Raw genomic sequence first — 16,775 nt, 5'->3', positions numbered from 1 at the left:
TGTGTGGTGAACCGCCTTGCTTTTGTTAACCGTGTTGTATTCCTGTGTGATTTGTAAATATACAAATATCTATTTATAAAATAACGGTTCATTTGTAACTTTCCAGTTGTTTGGACTAAGTGATGCTGAACTCATGGAGATGCCAGGTGCCCTCAGTTACCACATAAGGATTCCTCAGGCTGACCATCTACCGCTGAGTGGGCACTAAAAGCTACACATAAGACTAGTATCCTCAAAACCCAACATTGAATGTCGTTAATACCTCCAAATCTGTCATTTTGTTCAAGCCTCTCTCAAAAAAGCACGTTAAGGAAACAATGCAAAACTGTGGTTATAACTCCAACAGCAGATACTCAATCTCCTACTCTATCACACAATTTTGGCCTCCAAAATGCCAGATCTAGAAACTCATGAGTTGGCCTTGAAAAAAATATATAGGGTTTTCCCTTGAAGAAGAAGCCTGGGGCAAAATTCGTACTAATCTCCAAAGGTCCAATCCCTATAAAAGGGGATTCTTATAACATTATCACTAGATGGTATCTAGTCCTAGAGAGACAAAATATACCCCCACACATCTAACAATGCTGGAGACAATGGGCCTGGTTCATACAGGGACATAAAGTGAAAGCCATTTGCATTTTTTAAAAACAGAAATTGCACACACGTAAATCCGTATTCAGGTACAAGCTGAGCTGAAGAAATGTCTCTATTTGAATGCGGATATAAGTACACTCTGGCAATATGGCCCTTACCTATGCAGACAGACACAACACAATGCAGGTATCCACAATGCATATGTGCAATATAAAGACACACAGAAAAAATAATAATTATAACATAAAAAATATTTATACCTGTTAATAATATAATCATTAATAAAAAATACATGAAAAAAGCTTGTTATTTTCCATGAAATACATTTTTCAGATGCTATTAATACTTTCTCCACATAAAATGCATTTTTACATTTGCGCTTGATTGTAAACACTTGTTCTGGCTGCATACACAGTTGTCGTCACTGGTAATCGGCACTGACACCTGCCCTGTAGCTGTAGCAAGAGACACAGCTAAAACTCACAAATATTAGAAATGCCCAGAGCTTGGCACACATGAATTGCATGCACTTCCTTTCATTGGCGTAAAATACAGCACGCAACAAGACTTATGATAAATCAGACCCAATGTGTTCAGATTGGTAGTATCTCCATATTTGGTGGAATATAATACAATCACTAATCTATAATATTACAGTGTTATCCCTAAAACTAACACTCCCTAACTTGCATTTATGAACCCCTGTAGAACTGAATTTTTTGAAAGTAACTGAAATGAATTCTGCATGGGAACCCTGGTACTCATATCATGCCCCTCACCCCATTGAATGTTCTTTTCCCCATCTCTCACCCCCATTTCCCCCACAACCCCCCCCCCCTTTCCTCTCTTTTTACTGTGTTGAAAATGCTGACTCAGACGAGTTTATTATTTATTTATTTATTTTTTGGGCAGAAGGTCGGTACGAAATCATGACGTTAAAACGTGAGAAGGAATAAAATCCATCTGGCCTGTCTAGGGGACACTTGCTTAGCAGTGCGTAAAAATTCTATGATCGTAAAAATTGTCACTGGATGGACTGAACCCTCAAGAAGATGTCTCCATTCTGAAAAGTACACTTGATGGCCAGTAATCCGTTGTTTCCAATATCTTATTTCTTCTCCACTGATGTCATCTGGCGAGAAAAATAAGAACAAGAACTCAACAACATCTTCTCACGGCTATGAAATCAGAGGCATTAACTTCGACAACAATGGGTAGCTCAGGAGTTGGATGTATCAAAATTGGTGCTGATGTGAAAAGAGTCTTAAGTTGGGTAAAAACTTCTTGTACTTCTGGTGACCATTCAAAAGTAACACTCTTTTTGGTGAGATGTGTAATAGGAGCAATTATTCCAGAAAAGTTTCTTATGAATATCTGGTAGAAATTTGTAAAGCCAATCAACTTCTCCACTTCTGTTTCATTCTTAGGTACAGTTAAAAACTGCATCAATCTTATTGGGATCCATGTTCAGACCATCAGGGATTTGAGCTTGTTCACACTTATCCAATGTAATATACAGTTGGTTCTTCCAAAGACTTTCAAATAAAATACAGAGATGTGTGTGATGTTCCTCCAGATTACCGGAGAATATAAGAATGTCATCCAGATAGGCAAAAACAATTGATCTAGTAGGTCTCTTAAGATGTCATTGATGAAATGCTGGAAAGATGCAGGGACATTACATCGGTGATAGTCTTAATGCCAATTCCAAAAATTGCAACATTGGCGACAGCCCTGCTATAAACAGCGACAGCAGAAAATGCCGTCAGTGTGATTGACGTCACTTATAATGTCCACAGTCATAGTTCCGGTATTAAGGGGCCAATGCCAGGACCTGGCACCTGCATAATCATGTGCAATTCTTAGTAAAAAAAAACAATAAAAAATTGTGGGGGGTGCGGTGCTTGCTATAAACACTATTAACGCTAGGTTTAACGTTTTTTACATTTTTTTTTTTTTTTACTAAGTCTTGCACATTATTCATTATTAGTCCTAGCATTGGCCCCTTAATACTGGAAATATGACTGTCCCCATTTTAACTGATGACAATCTCACTGACGGCATTTTCTGTGTTTATAGCAGGGCTGTCATCAATGTTGTGTATCTGTTTTAGGTAAGTCTGTTATTCCTACATATCGGAATTATACAAGTCAGCATTTTAGTGTCTCAATAACTGTTGTCGTAATTTTTGTGAATCAGAATTCAGTACCCCACCCCATTACATAGACCGAAAGGCATGACCATCATCATCATCATTTATTTATATAGTGCCAGACCAGAGACTCAGAATGTCCGTATCTTGTCCTGAAGGCGGTTTCCACTCATCCCGGGTCGAATTGGAACAAGATTGTATACCCGCATGTAAATCAAGCTTCATAAAGATCTTTCCCTTCTGTAGCCTCTCAAACAGTTCAGGAATTAAGGGGAGTGGATAACAGTTCTTGATTGTAATCACATTCAGTTCCCTCCAGTCAATGAGGGGCGTAGGGTGAAGTCTTTCTTTTCTACAAAGAATAAGGCTGCACCAGCAGTAGAAGTAGAGGGTTGAATTAAGCCAGGGTTTCCCAAACCCAGTCCTCAGGGCTCCCCAACAGTGCATGTTTTCCATATCTCCTTGCTGGAGCACAGGTGTATTCATTACTGACTGACACATTGTAACAGATCCACAGGTGGTCCTAATTATGTCACATGTGATCCAGAAAACCTGCACTGTTGGGGAGCCCTGAGGACTGGGTTTGGGAAACCCTGAATTAAGCACTTTTTAAAGTTTTTGTCCAGAGGTAATATATCAAGCCAGCCCTTGCGAGATGTAAACCCCTATACCTGGGAGGTGAGTGCATCTGATTTTATCTGCATTTTAATGGTGTTTAAAGCATATAGGTCAGTGTAGGAGCTGCATATAATGAAGTGCCCTTGATGCTGGGATGGAGGCTTAAATGTTTTGATCAAAATATGAACTAATACCTCATGTTTTCGATTTGCTAGATACACACAGCTATGCCGTGTAAAGGATAAGTGCTGACAACTGTCTTTTTGTTAGGTAATATATCTGCATTCTTTATATCACAGACATCCCAAAACTCACTGTATTGCAGAGGCAATTTTTTCAAATCTTTAAATGAAAGTTCAGTGACCTGCTGGACTTCAGATACCATGAAAGACAAAGGAGATCCATCTACAGTCTCCAAATTCACTGGAGCTTGTTTACACCTTCACTCAGTATGGTTTTCCTGTGCAAAAGTGATATCCATGAAATTACCACCAGTTCCAGAGTTAAGCATGGCCCGAATGGCAATTAGAAGAGACCCAGAAGAAAGCACTATTGGGAGAACAACATGTGATTGTTGAGGCAGAGGGTCTTCTTTCCGTGAGCCAAGGGATTTGATGGTGCTTTGAATGCTGTAAGACTATAAAACTGACACATATTATTGCCGAATCCAAACGCTCTTAATCTCTTGTTTTTCTTCTCACATGATTTTCGATCAGTACAAATGCACAGTTGGATACATGTGTCCAGGTTATCAGCTGTGTCCACTCTGAGTTCATCTGTTACTTGCTCGGAAAGACCAGGACGGAACTTGCTTTTTGGGCAGAAACATTCCATGTGGTGTCTGCAAACATCGGATTCAGCAGTGTACTCAGACACAGAGCGTTATCCTTGGCGCAGTCCATGGAGCTTAGCTTCAGCGGTGGCACATTGATTAGGATCATCAAAAACTTGGGCCATTGCAGAGGTAACAGAGTCCATATCTTGCAGGATATCGCTGTCTTGCTCAACAGAAGAAGAAACCCAGACAAGAGTTTCCCCAGTCAGTGGATTAATTATGAAGAAGATCTTCATCTTATCATTATTGAACTGTGTAGGTTGCATCTGAAAATAAATGCCGCACTGGTTTAGGAAACCTCTGTATAAGCGACAATCCCCAACAGTGGACGCAAAATTTGTGCAGCAGCAACGTCATTTTTAAATCTTCCTGCAATTTAGTTATTTGTTCTTGCTGAGTTAGATAAGGTTTCTAGTTCTCTGATCTTGTTCTGAGAAATGCAGGCGAACTCTAGAGGATGGTATAGTAAAGAATGCTCAACTGCAGTCCGGGAGAGGGGCAGGACTAGAGGGCGGGGCGCGGTCATTTGCATCATTTTGGCCCTGTCAGCACAACAAAAATGCCATTTTGTCATGGGGAGTGGGGCCAAAATTATGCGATTCACCGCAAATTGCGTTATTTTGGCCAAGGATTACGGGATGTGGGAGCCTTGCCTCTTGCCTGCTCTCCTGGGAGCCCGGGAGACCGTCTCGGATTTCGGCAGTCTCCCAGACATTCCGGGAGAGTTGGCAAGTATGAGTGACACACATCTATTGCGTGTGCTGGAGGCCTGGTGCAAACATACACAATAACTATCAGCAGTACTATGTATATGCAGCCGCTTCAGATTGGCTGATTGATCTCCAGCAGATAACAAAGAAGATATTTGTGTTTCAGCTATTTTATATCAGCCATCTATATGTCTAACTTAATTGTCACTTCCGTACACAGTGTTTAATTGGGCTGTTTGTAATTATTTTTCTATATGGCAAATGCGACTTTTGATTTTATTACTAAGACATTATATCACTATGGGCCTGATTCAAATAAAAAACTTGCATGTAAGTTGCATTATAAAAAGAGCACGGAACCTGAGCGGAGTTTCGGACAAATTTAAATCCAACATACTGTATATCCAAGAAAGGAACCATACGTTCTGCCGACACATACAGACTGTAGGATACACACAAACCTCTGTACAATATCAGGTCACATCAGAACACATAAAACAAAATATATTTCAAAATTGATGAAAAACTCTTAACAGTATAAACATTAATAAACATTGACTTTAATAATAAAAAAATGTTTTTTACATTAAATGTATAAATAAAGATGTTTTTAATGCGCTCTGACATAGTATAGTTTTGCACACACATGTTCTGTGATGACTAGTGGCATTGCATATGTGTACTATGTGTCATTAGTCAGCACTTACACCTGCCCTGTAGCTGGTGTGAATCATACGGATGAAACCAAGCAGGGTAGCACGCCGTCGGCACGACCCTTACTGTACACGGCCTAAGTTAGTCCGCTCCCTTTCCTCCCCTGTTCTGTTTGCATTCAGACATCATTATCATCACCATTTATTTATAAAGCGCCACTGATTTGCAGCGCTGTACAGAGAACTCATTCACATCAGTCCCTGCCCCATTGGGGCTTACAGTCCAAATTCCCTAACACACACACACACACACACACACACACACACAGACTTTGGTTTGGGGGTTGCTCTTACCTTCAAGGCTGAAGTTTTTATTACCAAAACGATTATAAATGTACTCCAAAAAGAATTCAGGGGGTGGAAGTAGTGTCATACATGATCCCTCTAAAACTACAGTAAGAATAGCTTCCTGAATCTCTGTGCTGACATGGTCAGGGTCAGAGGTCATGTTTAGGATGTCCTGAGCATTGACGCAGGGTCCTTCCTGAAAAGAAAATGAACCATTTTTCAATAGAGACATTTCTCGGTCTGTCTAAAGAGACAGACACTCTCATACACATAAAGAATCCTAATCATAGAGAGTGCACCTGTGCATTGGGCCATTAAATCACCAGCCACATTTTTTCCTCCATCCTAACTTTCACCTTATCGCTAGGTCCCCATCTATATCTACAATATACATTCATCCTAGTCCCTCTACTCCCTACCTCCTCCTACCTTCTCCCTCCTGACCAACTATTTCCACACCTCTCCATTAAACCCCCATGCATCAACACTGCTATAACTCCACCCCCATCCCTCCACTCCCTATCTCCTGATCCCTCAACTCCACCAAACCTCTGTACCAATCCCCCATCCATTAACCTGGCCATAAATCCACCACCATCCCTCCACTCCCTATCTCCTGATCCCTCACCTCCACCCAAACCTCTGTACCAATCCCCCGTTCATTAACCTGGCCATAACTCCACCACCATCCCTCCACTCCCTATCTCCTGATCCCTCAACTCCACCCAAACCTCTGTACCAATCCCCCATCCATTAACCTGGCCATAAATCCACCACCATCCCTCCACTCCCTATCTCCTGATCCCTCAACGCCACCCAAACCTCTGTACCAATCCCCCATCCATTAATCTGGCCATAAATCCACCAACATCCCTCCACTCTCTATCTCCTGATCCCTCACCTCCACCCAAACCTCTGTACCAATCCCCCATCCATTAACCTAGCCATAACTCCACCACCATCCCTCCACTCCCTATCTCCTGATCTCTCAACTCCACCCAAACCTCTCCACTTATCCCCATCCATTAACCCTGCCATACCTCCACCCAAATCCTTATGCTTTTTACCTCCTGACCGTTTAAATCCTTCCACAATTCTCCACTAGTCGCTCATATATTACCTTTCATACCTCCATTGCTATGCTCCCTACCTCCTGATCCACAAACTCCACCCAAACCTCTCCACTAATCCCCCCTACTCTACCCCCATCCCTACCTCCTGACCATACAACTCCTTCCACAGTTCTTCACTAAATCCCCTGTCATTAACCTGCCTTAACTACACCCCATCCCTCCACTCACCTCCTGAACACACAAGGGTGGATTTGCTAAATAGACAACTGTCTTGTACAACTTCCCCATCACTTACCTGGTTTTGTGCCTTATATTTAGGTAGTATTCTTGCTATTATATGAAGGGCAACATCCTCTGCCTGTTTGCTCTCAGCCAGTGTGCTTGGCACCCATTTACTTTCATTGATAGCGGTGCAGACAGTGGGAGGGTCATAAATATAATTCAGCAACCCCTCAGATAAGGCAGCATACCCCTGAGCATTCAGCTGGGACTCTGAAGTTTGGTTCAGTATGGCAAACAGGGCCTTCGGCGTCAGACACTGCGGAGAGAGACGCAACAATTATAAATACAAACTTCAAGCAAAGCTACAAGACCAACCTATTACATTACATTTCTATAGTAAGAGGCGGAGACAGGAAAATACTTAGTGAGGGGCTGAATCATGAGACTGAGTGGGGAGTTGATACAGGAGACCCCATAATGAGAGGCTGATACAGGAGACCCCATAATGAGAGGCTGAGACAGGAGACCCCCTAATGAGAGGCTGATACAGGAGACCCCATAATGAGAGGCTGATACAGGAGACCCCATAATGAGAGGCTGATACAGGAGACCCCATAATGAGAGGCTGATACAGGAGACTCCCTAATGAGAGGCTGATACAGGAGACCCCCTAATGAGAGGCTGAGACAGGAGACCCCCTAATGAGAGGCTGATACAGGAGACCCCATAATGAGAGGCTGATACAGGAGACCCCCTAATGAGAGGCTGATACAGGAGACCCCATAATGAGAGGCTGAGACAGGTGACTCCAGAGTGAGGATCTGATACAGGAGACCCCATAATGAGAGGCTGATACAGGAGACCCCCTAATGAGAGGCTGATACAGGAGACCCCCTAATGAGAGGCTGATACAGGAGACCCCCTAATGAGAGGCTGAGACAGGAGACCCCCTAATGAGAGGCTGAGACAGGAGACTCCAGAGTGAGGGCTGAGACAGGAGACTCCAGAGTGAGGATCTGATACAGGAGACCCCCTAATGAGAGGCTGAGACAGGAGACCCCCTAATGAGAGGCTGATACAGGAGACCCCCTAATGAGAGGCTGAGACAGGAGACTCCAGAGTGAGGGCTGAGACAGGAGAACCCCTAATGAGAGGCTGATACAGGAGACCCCCTAATGAGAGGCTGAGACAGGAGACCCCCTAATGAGAGGCTGATACAGGAGACCCCCTAATGAGAGGCTGAGACAGGAGACCCCCTAATGAGAGGCTGATACAGGAGACCCCCTAATGAGAGGCTGAGACAGGAGACTCCAGAGTGAGGGCTGAGACAGGAGAACCGTACCAGTGATTGCTGTGGTTTATGCCTATAAAAGTGTCAGCACACCAGACCAAGTGAAATCTTAGTATCAGTTCTGCAAAAAGTAAATATATATATTTTTTTAATAAAGAAACAGTGTTTCCATATAGCCCTGAGGCTGATCCTCTTTATGATCCCTGGAGCATAGATCCCCCTGTCTGGTGCCTCTATTATAGGGAAGGAGGTATGATGCCTCTAGGACCACGCTGTAAGCAGTGAGGGTCCTTGTTGGTCTGGGTGTCTGATTAATGACTGAGTGAGACAACTGGCACCTCTATTAGTTCTTTATTAAATAATAATTAATTATCTCTTAACCTGACATAAACCATCATATGAGGTCTGTCTAGGCTGAAGCAGGGAACACACGCAACCTCTTATTGTACTAGGGGATAAGTGTCTTAGAAATTGTTGAAGCTAAGGATGCTGGGAAGATGATATAATCCTGTTGGTAAAATACTGGTTGCTGCAAGACTGCGCATCACGACGCCAAGAGAAAGATGTTTTAAATGATTTAAAAGAGTTTAAAAGAGTTTTGAACAAAACCTCTTCCCAAGCAGACAGTGGGATTGTGCTCAGCGCCTGCACCTGACGTCGGTTGGGTAATTCTTGTGATTTAATTTAACAGAAGCAGATTGTAAGCTGTGAAATATTCAGTGTTTCATAGGTACAATTATAGAAATACCTTCATATCAGCACTATAATTGTTGTTGAGCTGTTGTATATAATTAGAACCATGTAAAGTAATAGAAGTAGCAGACAGGTAATAACTGACTGTAAAACCCACAATCAGAAATTAGATGCTGATGTAAAGGATCCTGTGAGTCTGAGCTCTCTGGGACCAATCATTATGTGTTACCAGAGCGCTGTGTAAACACAATATAGACGATCTAGATTATAGATCACAATTACCTATAACTAGAGAAACCGCCTTAAATCTGAAATGTAATCACTAAATTACTTTATCAATTCAATAACTGTTTAAATACTACAATACATGCAGACATTTTTACAACTGAGTATAATGAATAAATAACTATATTATCATTCACTATATTAAAGGAACTAAAGAATTTCTTTACACTACAATATATGTATAAGTAACCCTCTACCATTCTACTAAGATAAGGTGTGACAGGTTAAACCTCCTATGCCACCCTGTCTGTTGTTGCTGGGGGCCAGCTGGGCTTGCCTTGCCACCGTTACCTTTTCTTTATCCCAAATGCGCCCTCTAACCGCAGTAGGAGGAGCCTGCTGTCACCACTAGGCCCCCTCACCAGCACCTAGGACCGCTTCCTTCTGGGTAACTCTCACTGCTAGTGTACCCCCTCGCTGCGCACCTGGGTTGGTACCCCTGACCTCTTCCTTCAGATCTGGGTTGCTGTGGATGGTTCCCCCTGGTCTATCACACTGGACAGAGATGCAAGTAGTGGGCAGAGCAGTGGTACTGGATGCTGGGTTCCATCCTCAGAACAGCCGGATAACGGATTAGATTGGTCTAATCTGTAGGTCACAGGAATTACAGCAGGTGAGTAGGCGTCAAAGCAGGATCTTGAAGCACTGATGTTTTATTAGCTCATGTAGTCCTAATAAGGACAGTTACACACCAGTCTGTGGTACTGGCCATCTATCCAGAAGTTACAGATGATATAATAATGATATATTACATGACCATTATATTACATATTTACACAGATACCCTGGCAGGAGGTAATCCGCCCTCCTGCCCCTCTAACCAATCCAGGTGCTTTATGCAGCCTGGACATAAATCAGCTTGGAGGAGTTTAACACCTTTCTACATTGCTGTTAGTGGCACCACATCTTCTGAGGTTTTATATTGAATGTTTACCATCAGGATATAACATTTCACTAATCTTGCTTTTAACACAATTTAACTTGCAAAATTCACATTAATCTGTGATCACTTGCATCCTTGCATCCTGAGTCTTACACACATAGGAAGTCTATCAGCCAGTCTAATTATCCCCCTTGTGCTTTCAGGCTCAACAGACGTGTTGCTCATTCATCAACAAAAAGGTCTAATTAACATGAGATTACCTGTCTACAGACAGTTTCAAAAACACATCCCTTCCACTCATATGCTTACTTGGGACTTCCTACAGAAAAGTTACAAAACCCAAACATGACATACTGTCTCCGAAATCAATACATTTCCATACAAAACACATAAAAATATAAAAAAATAACATCAACAATAAATACATTTGCAATGATATACAGAGGTACACTGTACCCCTAATTAAAATTAACATCTACCAAGGTGTATCAGATTGAGACATGGTAGAGGTGTCAATCTATTTTGGCATTTCTTTTAAGCCTTACCAGATGTCACAACCTTTTACATTTTGCTGTGTTGACTCATCATCAGTGTGACTCTTAGAAAAGGGAAGTTTTTTCGGGCATTGTTAGGAGAAGCTGAAGCAACTTGTGCCAACTCTTTGGTCACAAGAATCTGTTTGCATCTGTGAAAATTTGTGCTATGTTATTATTCGTTTGTATGTTTATATACAATCATGGCCAAAAGTTTTGAGAATGACACAAATATTATTTTTCGCTGCCTCAGGTTTTATGATGGCAATTTGCATAAACTCCAGAATGTCATGAAGAGTGATCAGATGAATTGCAAATAATTTCAAAGTCCCTCTTTGCCATCACAATGAACTTTATCACAAAAATAACATTCCCACTGCATTTCAGCCCTGCCACAAAAGGACCAGCTGATATCAGGTCAGTGATTCTCTCGTTAACACAGGTGAGATTGTTGACAAGGACGAGGCTGGAGATCACTCTATCATGGTGATTGAGATAGAATAGCAGACTGGAAGCTTTAATAGGAGGGTGGTGCTTGAAATCATTGTTCTTCCTCTGTTAACCATGGTTATCTGCAAGGAAACACGTGCAGTCATCATTGCTTTGCACAAAAAGGGTTTCACAGACATGGATATTTCTGCTAGTAAGATTGCACCTAAATCAACCATTTATCGGATCATCAAGAACTTCAAGGAGAGAGGTTCAATAGTTGTGAAGAAGGCTTCAGGGCACCCAAGAACGTCCAACAAGCCATGACGTCTCCTAAAGTTAATTCAGCTGCGGGAGCGGGGCACCACCAGTGCAGAGCTTGCTCAGGAATGGCAGCAGGCAGGTGTGAGTGTATCTGTACATACAGTGAGGTGAAGACTTTTGGAGGATGGCCTGGTGTCAAGAAGGCCAGCAATGAAGCCACTTCTCTCCAGGAAAAACATCAGGGATAGACTGATATTCTGCAAAAGGTACAGGGATTGGACTGCTGAGGACTGGGGTTAAGTCATTTTTTCTGATGAATCCTCTTTCAGATTGTTTGGGGCATCTGGAAAAACGCTTGTCTGGAGAAGGAAAGGTGAGTGCTACCATCAGTCCTGTGTCATGCCAACAGTAAAACATCCTGAGACCATTCATGTGTGGGGTTGCTTCTCAGTAATGGGAGTGGGCTCACTCACAATTTTGCCTAAGAACACAGCCATGAGTAAAGAATGGTACCAAAACATCCTCCGAGAGCAACTTCTCCCAACCATCCAAGAACAGTTTGGTGATGAACAATGCCTTTTCCAGCATGATGGAGCACCTTGCCATAAGGCAAAAGTGATAACTAAGTGGCTCAGGGATCAAAACATTGAAATTTTGGGTCTATGGCCAGGAAACTCCCCAGACCTTGATCCCATTGAGAACTTGTGGTCAATCCTCAAGAGGCGGATGGACAAACAGAAACCCATAAATTCTGACAAACTCCACACATTGATTAGGCAAGAATGGGCGACCGTCAGTCAGTATGTGGCCCAGAAGTTGATTGACAACATGCCAGGGTGAACTGCAGAGGTCTTCAAAAAGAAGGTTCAACACTGCAAATATCAACTCTTTGCATAAACTTAATGTAATTGTCAATAAAAGCCTTTGACACTTATGAAATGTTTGTAATGTTACTTCAGTATAACATAGCAACATCTGACAAAAAGGTCTAAATACACTGTAGCAGCAAACTGTGTGAGAACCAATACTTGTGTCATTCTCAGAACATTTGGTCATGATTGTATGATTATATATAGAATATAATGTGTGATTTATGCAATAAATGTGCATATTTTAATGAGACAGTTTTTTTCAATGTGTTCTTTCTGCCTTAACTTAGTAAAGCATATTGCATATAAAATATTCTTAGTAAATCAGCACTTTAATCTTTCCTTATTTCGATTTTCTCATTTGGATTGTCCGCCAGTTAATTTAATTTTTCAATGACCATATTTTCCTTCGCTCATGCTCTCTGTTGGGAGCTGATTGGTAACATAAAATTGCTTTGCACCGGCTATCTGCTTTGTCTTCCGCTACAACAGTTTCATTCAGTATTAGGAGATGGGCGTTTAACCTCCCCCCACATTTTTCAAGCGCCCCATAGCAATTCAGCCAATCTTGCTCCTTCTTTAGAGGCCCCCCCCTTTCTTCTAATTAACTGTTTGATTAGAGCAGTCTGAATGATTTCTGTTCAAGGTATGTGAGGCTGACAAGGACAAAACACATAGGTGACCTCCGTTACCTTCTCAAACCTTAGAAGATTTATTTAATCGCTGAAAACTGCTTGGTCCAGACCTCTGCAGCTCAAGCAGCTTGCAGGGTGTACGCCACAAGTACAGAAACCTATATTATTATATATATTATTGGGATACCAGATTAGCTTTTATTGATGGTTTTTAGAATGTTACATCAGTGACTGCAGCAAACTAATCTGCAGAAAGAGTATAACGTGACATACCTGGCCAATACTTGATGAGATATTGCAACAGACTCAGACTTAATGTTGCTGGAGTGATTACACTGAAGGGACTGCAGGTGGAGCTGTCACTCTGTGTTATAGCAATGTACAAGGAATATTCTGGTTTTGTTCTCATGTTGGTTTTACATGCAAGATGTGTTATGTCTGTATGCTGAGATAACTGGCACACCGAGGTACGGGGAAATTCCCAGTTGGCCCCACTACCTGAATACCTGCTATCTATAGTCAATGTCTTACCTGTTCTTCAACTCCTTTAAGTGACTCAGTTTTATTGCATCACACACACTTAAGGGAGCCGGGAGTTGCTCTACATTCAGTGCGAGAGGAGAGAAGCCCTAATCATGGGAACACTATGACTTATTTATATAACCATGGGAACACTATGATTTATTTATTTAATCATGTGGGCACTATGACTTATTTATATAATTAAACGGGCACTATGATTTATTTATACAATCACAGGGCGCTGTGATTTATTCATATAATCACAAGGGTAGCACCGGAAATTTTTACTTTTTTAATTTTTTAATTACCATATTAAAAAGTGCAGAGAATCGTCAATTCGTCGGAACCGCCGCTTAGTATATCTACCCCCTGGTATTGAGCACTTTTGGCACTACAAGTGACTGTTTACACTGGTGCCCATATACATTTTCCATATGATTGCATATATATGAAATGAATCAATGTTTCATCCGTATTTTTAATTTTTAATTTCATAAACACCATAAACTTGTATATTTTTAACTGCAATCTGCTCTACTACTTGAATTGTTTCTTTGTATTTATTATTTATTTATTATCATTTTATTTATATCTATCCTATCTGACTTATCAGACAATATTTAGTTATTCACATCTGTTCCTGCCCTGGTGGAGTAAACAGTCTGTTATCCCGACCACACAACACACACTCACCGCGGTTTTCATTAGATGTTAATTAACCAATCATTACATTTTTGTAGTATGAGAGGAAATTGGAGCTCTGGAGGAAACCTGTGAAGAACATACAAACTCCACGCAGACGGAGCCCACACCCCAAACCCTCTTAACCAGGGTCACAGATTTAATGTCTTTTCACCAGCTTGACAAACATGAGTTCACCTACTGTTTGGACAGTGTGTTTATATTGGGATGTGTACGTGGTGTTGGTGGGTCTTGAATACACAGAAGCTGGAGCATCTAAAGCGTTGTATCTGCGGATCTGAGTCTGTGTATTGTCAGGTCCTCTGGTGCCTGAATCACTTAGTATTTCATGGGTTCCTACCAGTGCAGTGGGCCCTTCATGCCCCCGTCCAACACCGCCTACTAATACCTCCAGGTGATATCACTGCAGAAATATTCATACACATGGTCATGATGATCTGGCAGCATCATTTAATGGACAACACAACTTACCATAGGATAAATATCTAATGGATTCATATCTAAATAGCATATTATTTTATGTTCTAATATCCCATTCAGCGTTTGACCATAAGGTTTGCTCAGGTCATAAATTTCCAAACTTCCTTTTAAGTCACAAATAAGTAATTGGTTATAAGAACCATATTGTCACTTGCTCTGTTAGTTTGGTTTTAAAAGTACACTAAATAATGGCAAAATAAGTATTGTGTGTTAAATACATTTGGTGGAGAAAAAAAGGGAATATCGGGACATTTGGGGGGAGCTCAAATCTGAAATTAGCAATCCATCCTCTTCTTATAGATCCACAGAGAGTGAATGCTTGAACTTGATGTCTATATGACTCTATATAGTGGGCAGCACGGTGGCTCAGTGGTTAGCACTTCTGCCTCACAGCACTGTGGTCATAAGTTCAATTGCCGACATGGCCTTATCTGTGTGGAGTTTGTATGTTCTCCCCGTGTTTGCGTGGGTTTCCTCCGGGTGCTCCGGTTTCCTCCCACACGCCAAAAACATACTAGTAGGTTAATTGGCTGCTATCAAATTGACCCTAGTCTGTGTGTCTGTGTGTGTCTCTGTCTGTGTGTGTTAGGGAATTTAGACTGTAAGCTCCAATGGAGCAGGGACTGATGTGAGTGGGGTCTCTGTACAGCGCTGCGGAATTAGTAGCGCTATATAAATGGCAGATGATGATGATGATGATGATGATTACACAATAACTATGTGAAACCTTTTACCAGCCCATGTCATTGGGGCCATGGGGAGTTTATTACTAGGAGCTGGGGAAAATGAATTAAATTTGGGTAACGATCCCTTCTCTAATTCAATATATCTCTGCTGTAGATATAATGAAATATATTACTTTAATAGAGGGGCAATCTTTATGAGTTGGAATTAATCATCTTAATCATCATAATTTGACTTTCACTTATACAGCAAAATCCATCCCCTTCCCAGAAACGTAAATGATTTACTAACATGCAGACACTGGTCAGTATCGGCCATAAAGATTAAGAAAATTCCTAAAACCTTACTACATCCGATAATAAGTAACTACTAATTCTGACCCTTATAATAAACAAAACACATTTCCAAAGTAAGAGATTTTTAGAAAAAGGTTACAGTATTATAATACCTGGTTAGTTACACAGAGGATACAAAGTAACATTAATACCCATCTCTGGTTAGTTACACAGAGAATACAGAGCAACATTAATACCCATCTCTGGTTGGTTACACAGAGGATACAGAGTAACATTAATACCCATCTCTGGTTAGTTACAGAGATGATACAGAGTAACATTAATACCCATCTCTGGTTGGTTACCACAGAGGATACAGAGTAACATTAATACCCATCTCTGGTTGGTTACCACAGAGGATACAGAGTAACATTAATACCCATCTCTGGTTAGTTACACAGAGGATACAGAGCAACATTAATACCCATCTCTGGTTGGTTACACAGAGGATACAGAGTAACATTAATACCCATCTCTGGTTAGTTACCCAGAGGATACAGAGTAACATTAATACCCATCTCTGGTTAGTTACACAGAGGATACAGAGCAACATTAATACCCATCTCTGGTTGGTTACCGCAGAGGATACAGAGCAACATAAATAATACCTATCTCTGGTTAGTTACACAGAGGATACAGAGTAACATTAATACCCATCTCTGGTTAGTTACACAGAGAATACAGAGCAACATTAATACCCATCTCTGGTTGGTTACACAGAGGATACAGAGTAACATTAATACCCATCTCTGGTTAGTTACAGAGAGGATACAGAGTAACATTAATACCCATCTCTGGTTGGTTACCACAGAGGATACAGAGTAACATTAATACCCATCTCTGGTTGGTTACCACAGAGGATACAGAGTAACATTAATACCCATCTCTGGTTAGTTACCCAGAGGATACAGAGTAACATTAATACCCATCTCTGGTTAGTTACACAGAGAATACAGAGCAACATT

General features: G+C 41.3%; 1 protein-coding gene across 1 annotated transcript in view; it reads right to left on the bottom strand.

The window, feature by feature from the left end:
- Positions 1-16,775, bottom strand: part of SLC39A4 (solute carrier family 39 member 4) — a 50,430-nt gene that overhangs the window by 25,062 nt on the left and 8,593 nt on the right. Inside the window, exons 2-3 of the mRNA XM_075211484.1 lie at positions 7,279-7,521; positions 5,917-6,106 (exon numbers count right to left, since the gene is read on the bottom strand). Coding sequence (XP_075067585.1) covers positions 5,917-6,106; positions 7,279-7,521 — 433 coding nt within the window. The remainder of the gene's footprint in view (positions 1-5,916; positions 6,107-7,278; positions 7,522-16,775) is intronic.

Source organism: Mixophyes fleayi, chromosome 5, assembly GCF_038048845.1.
Source record: "Mixophyes fleayi isolate aMixFle1 chromosome 5, aMixFle1.hap1, whole genome shotgun sequence".
Taxonomy (NCBI): domain Eukaryota; kingdom Metazoa; phylum Chordata; class Amphibia; order Anura; family Limnodynastidae; genus Mixophyes; species Mixophyes fleayi.
The sequence above is the reverse complement of the archived record's forward strand: the minus strand, read 5'-3'. Positions and strand labels throughout refer to the sequence as shown.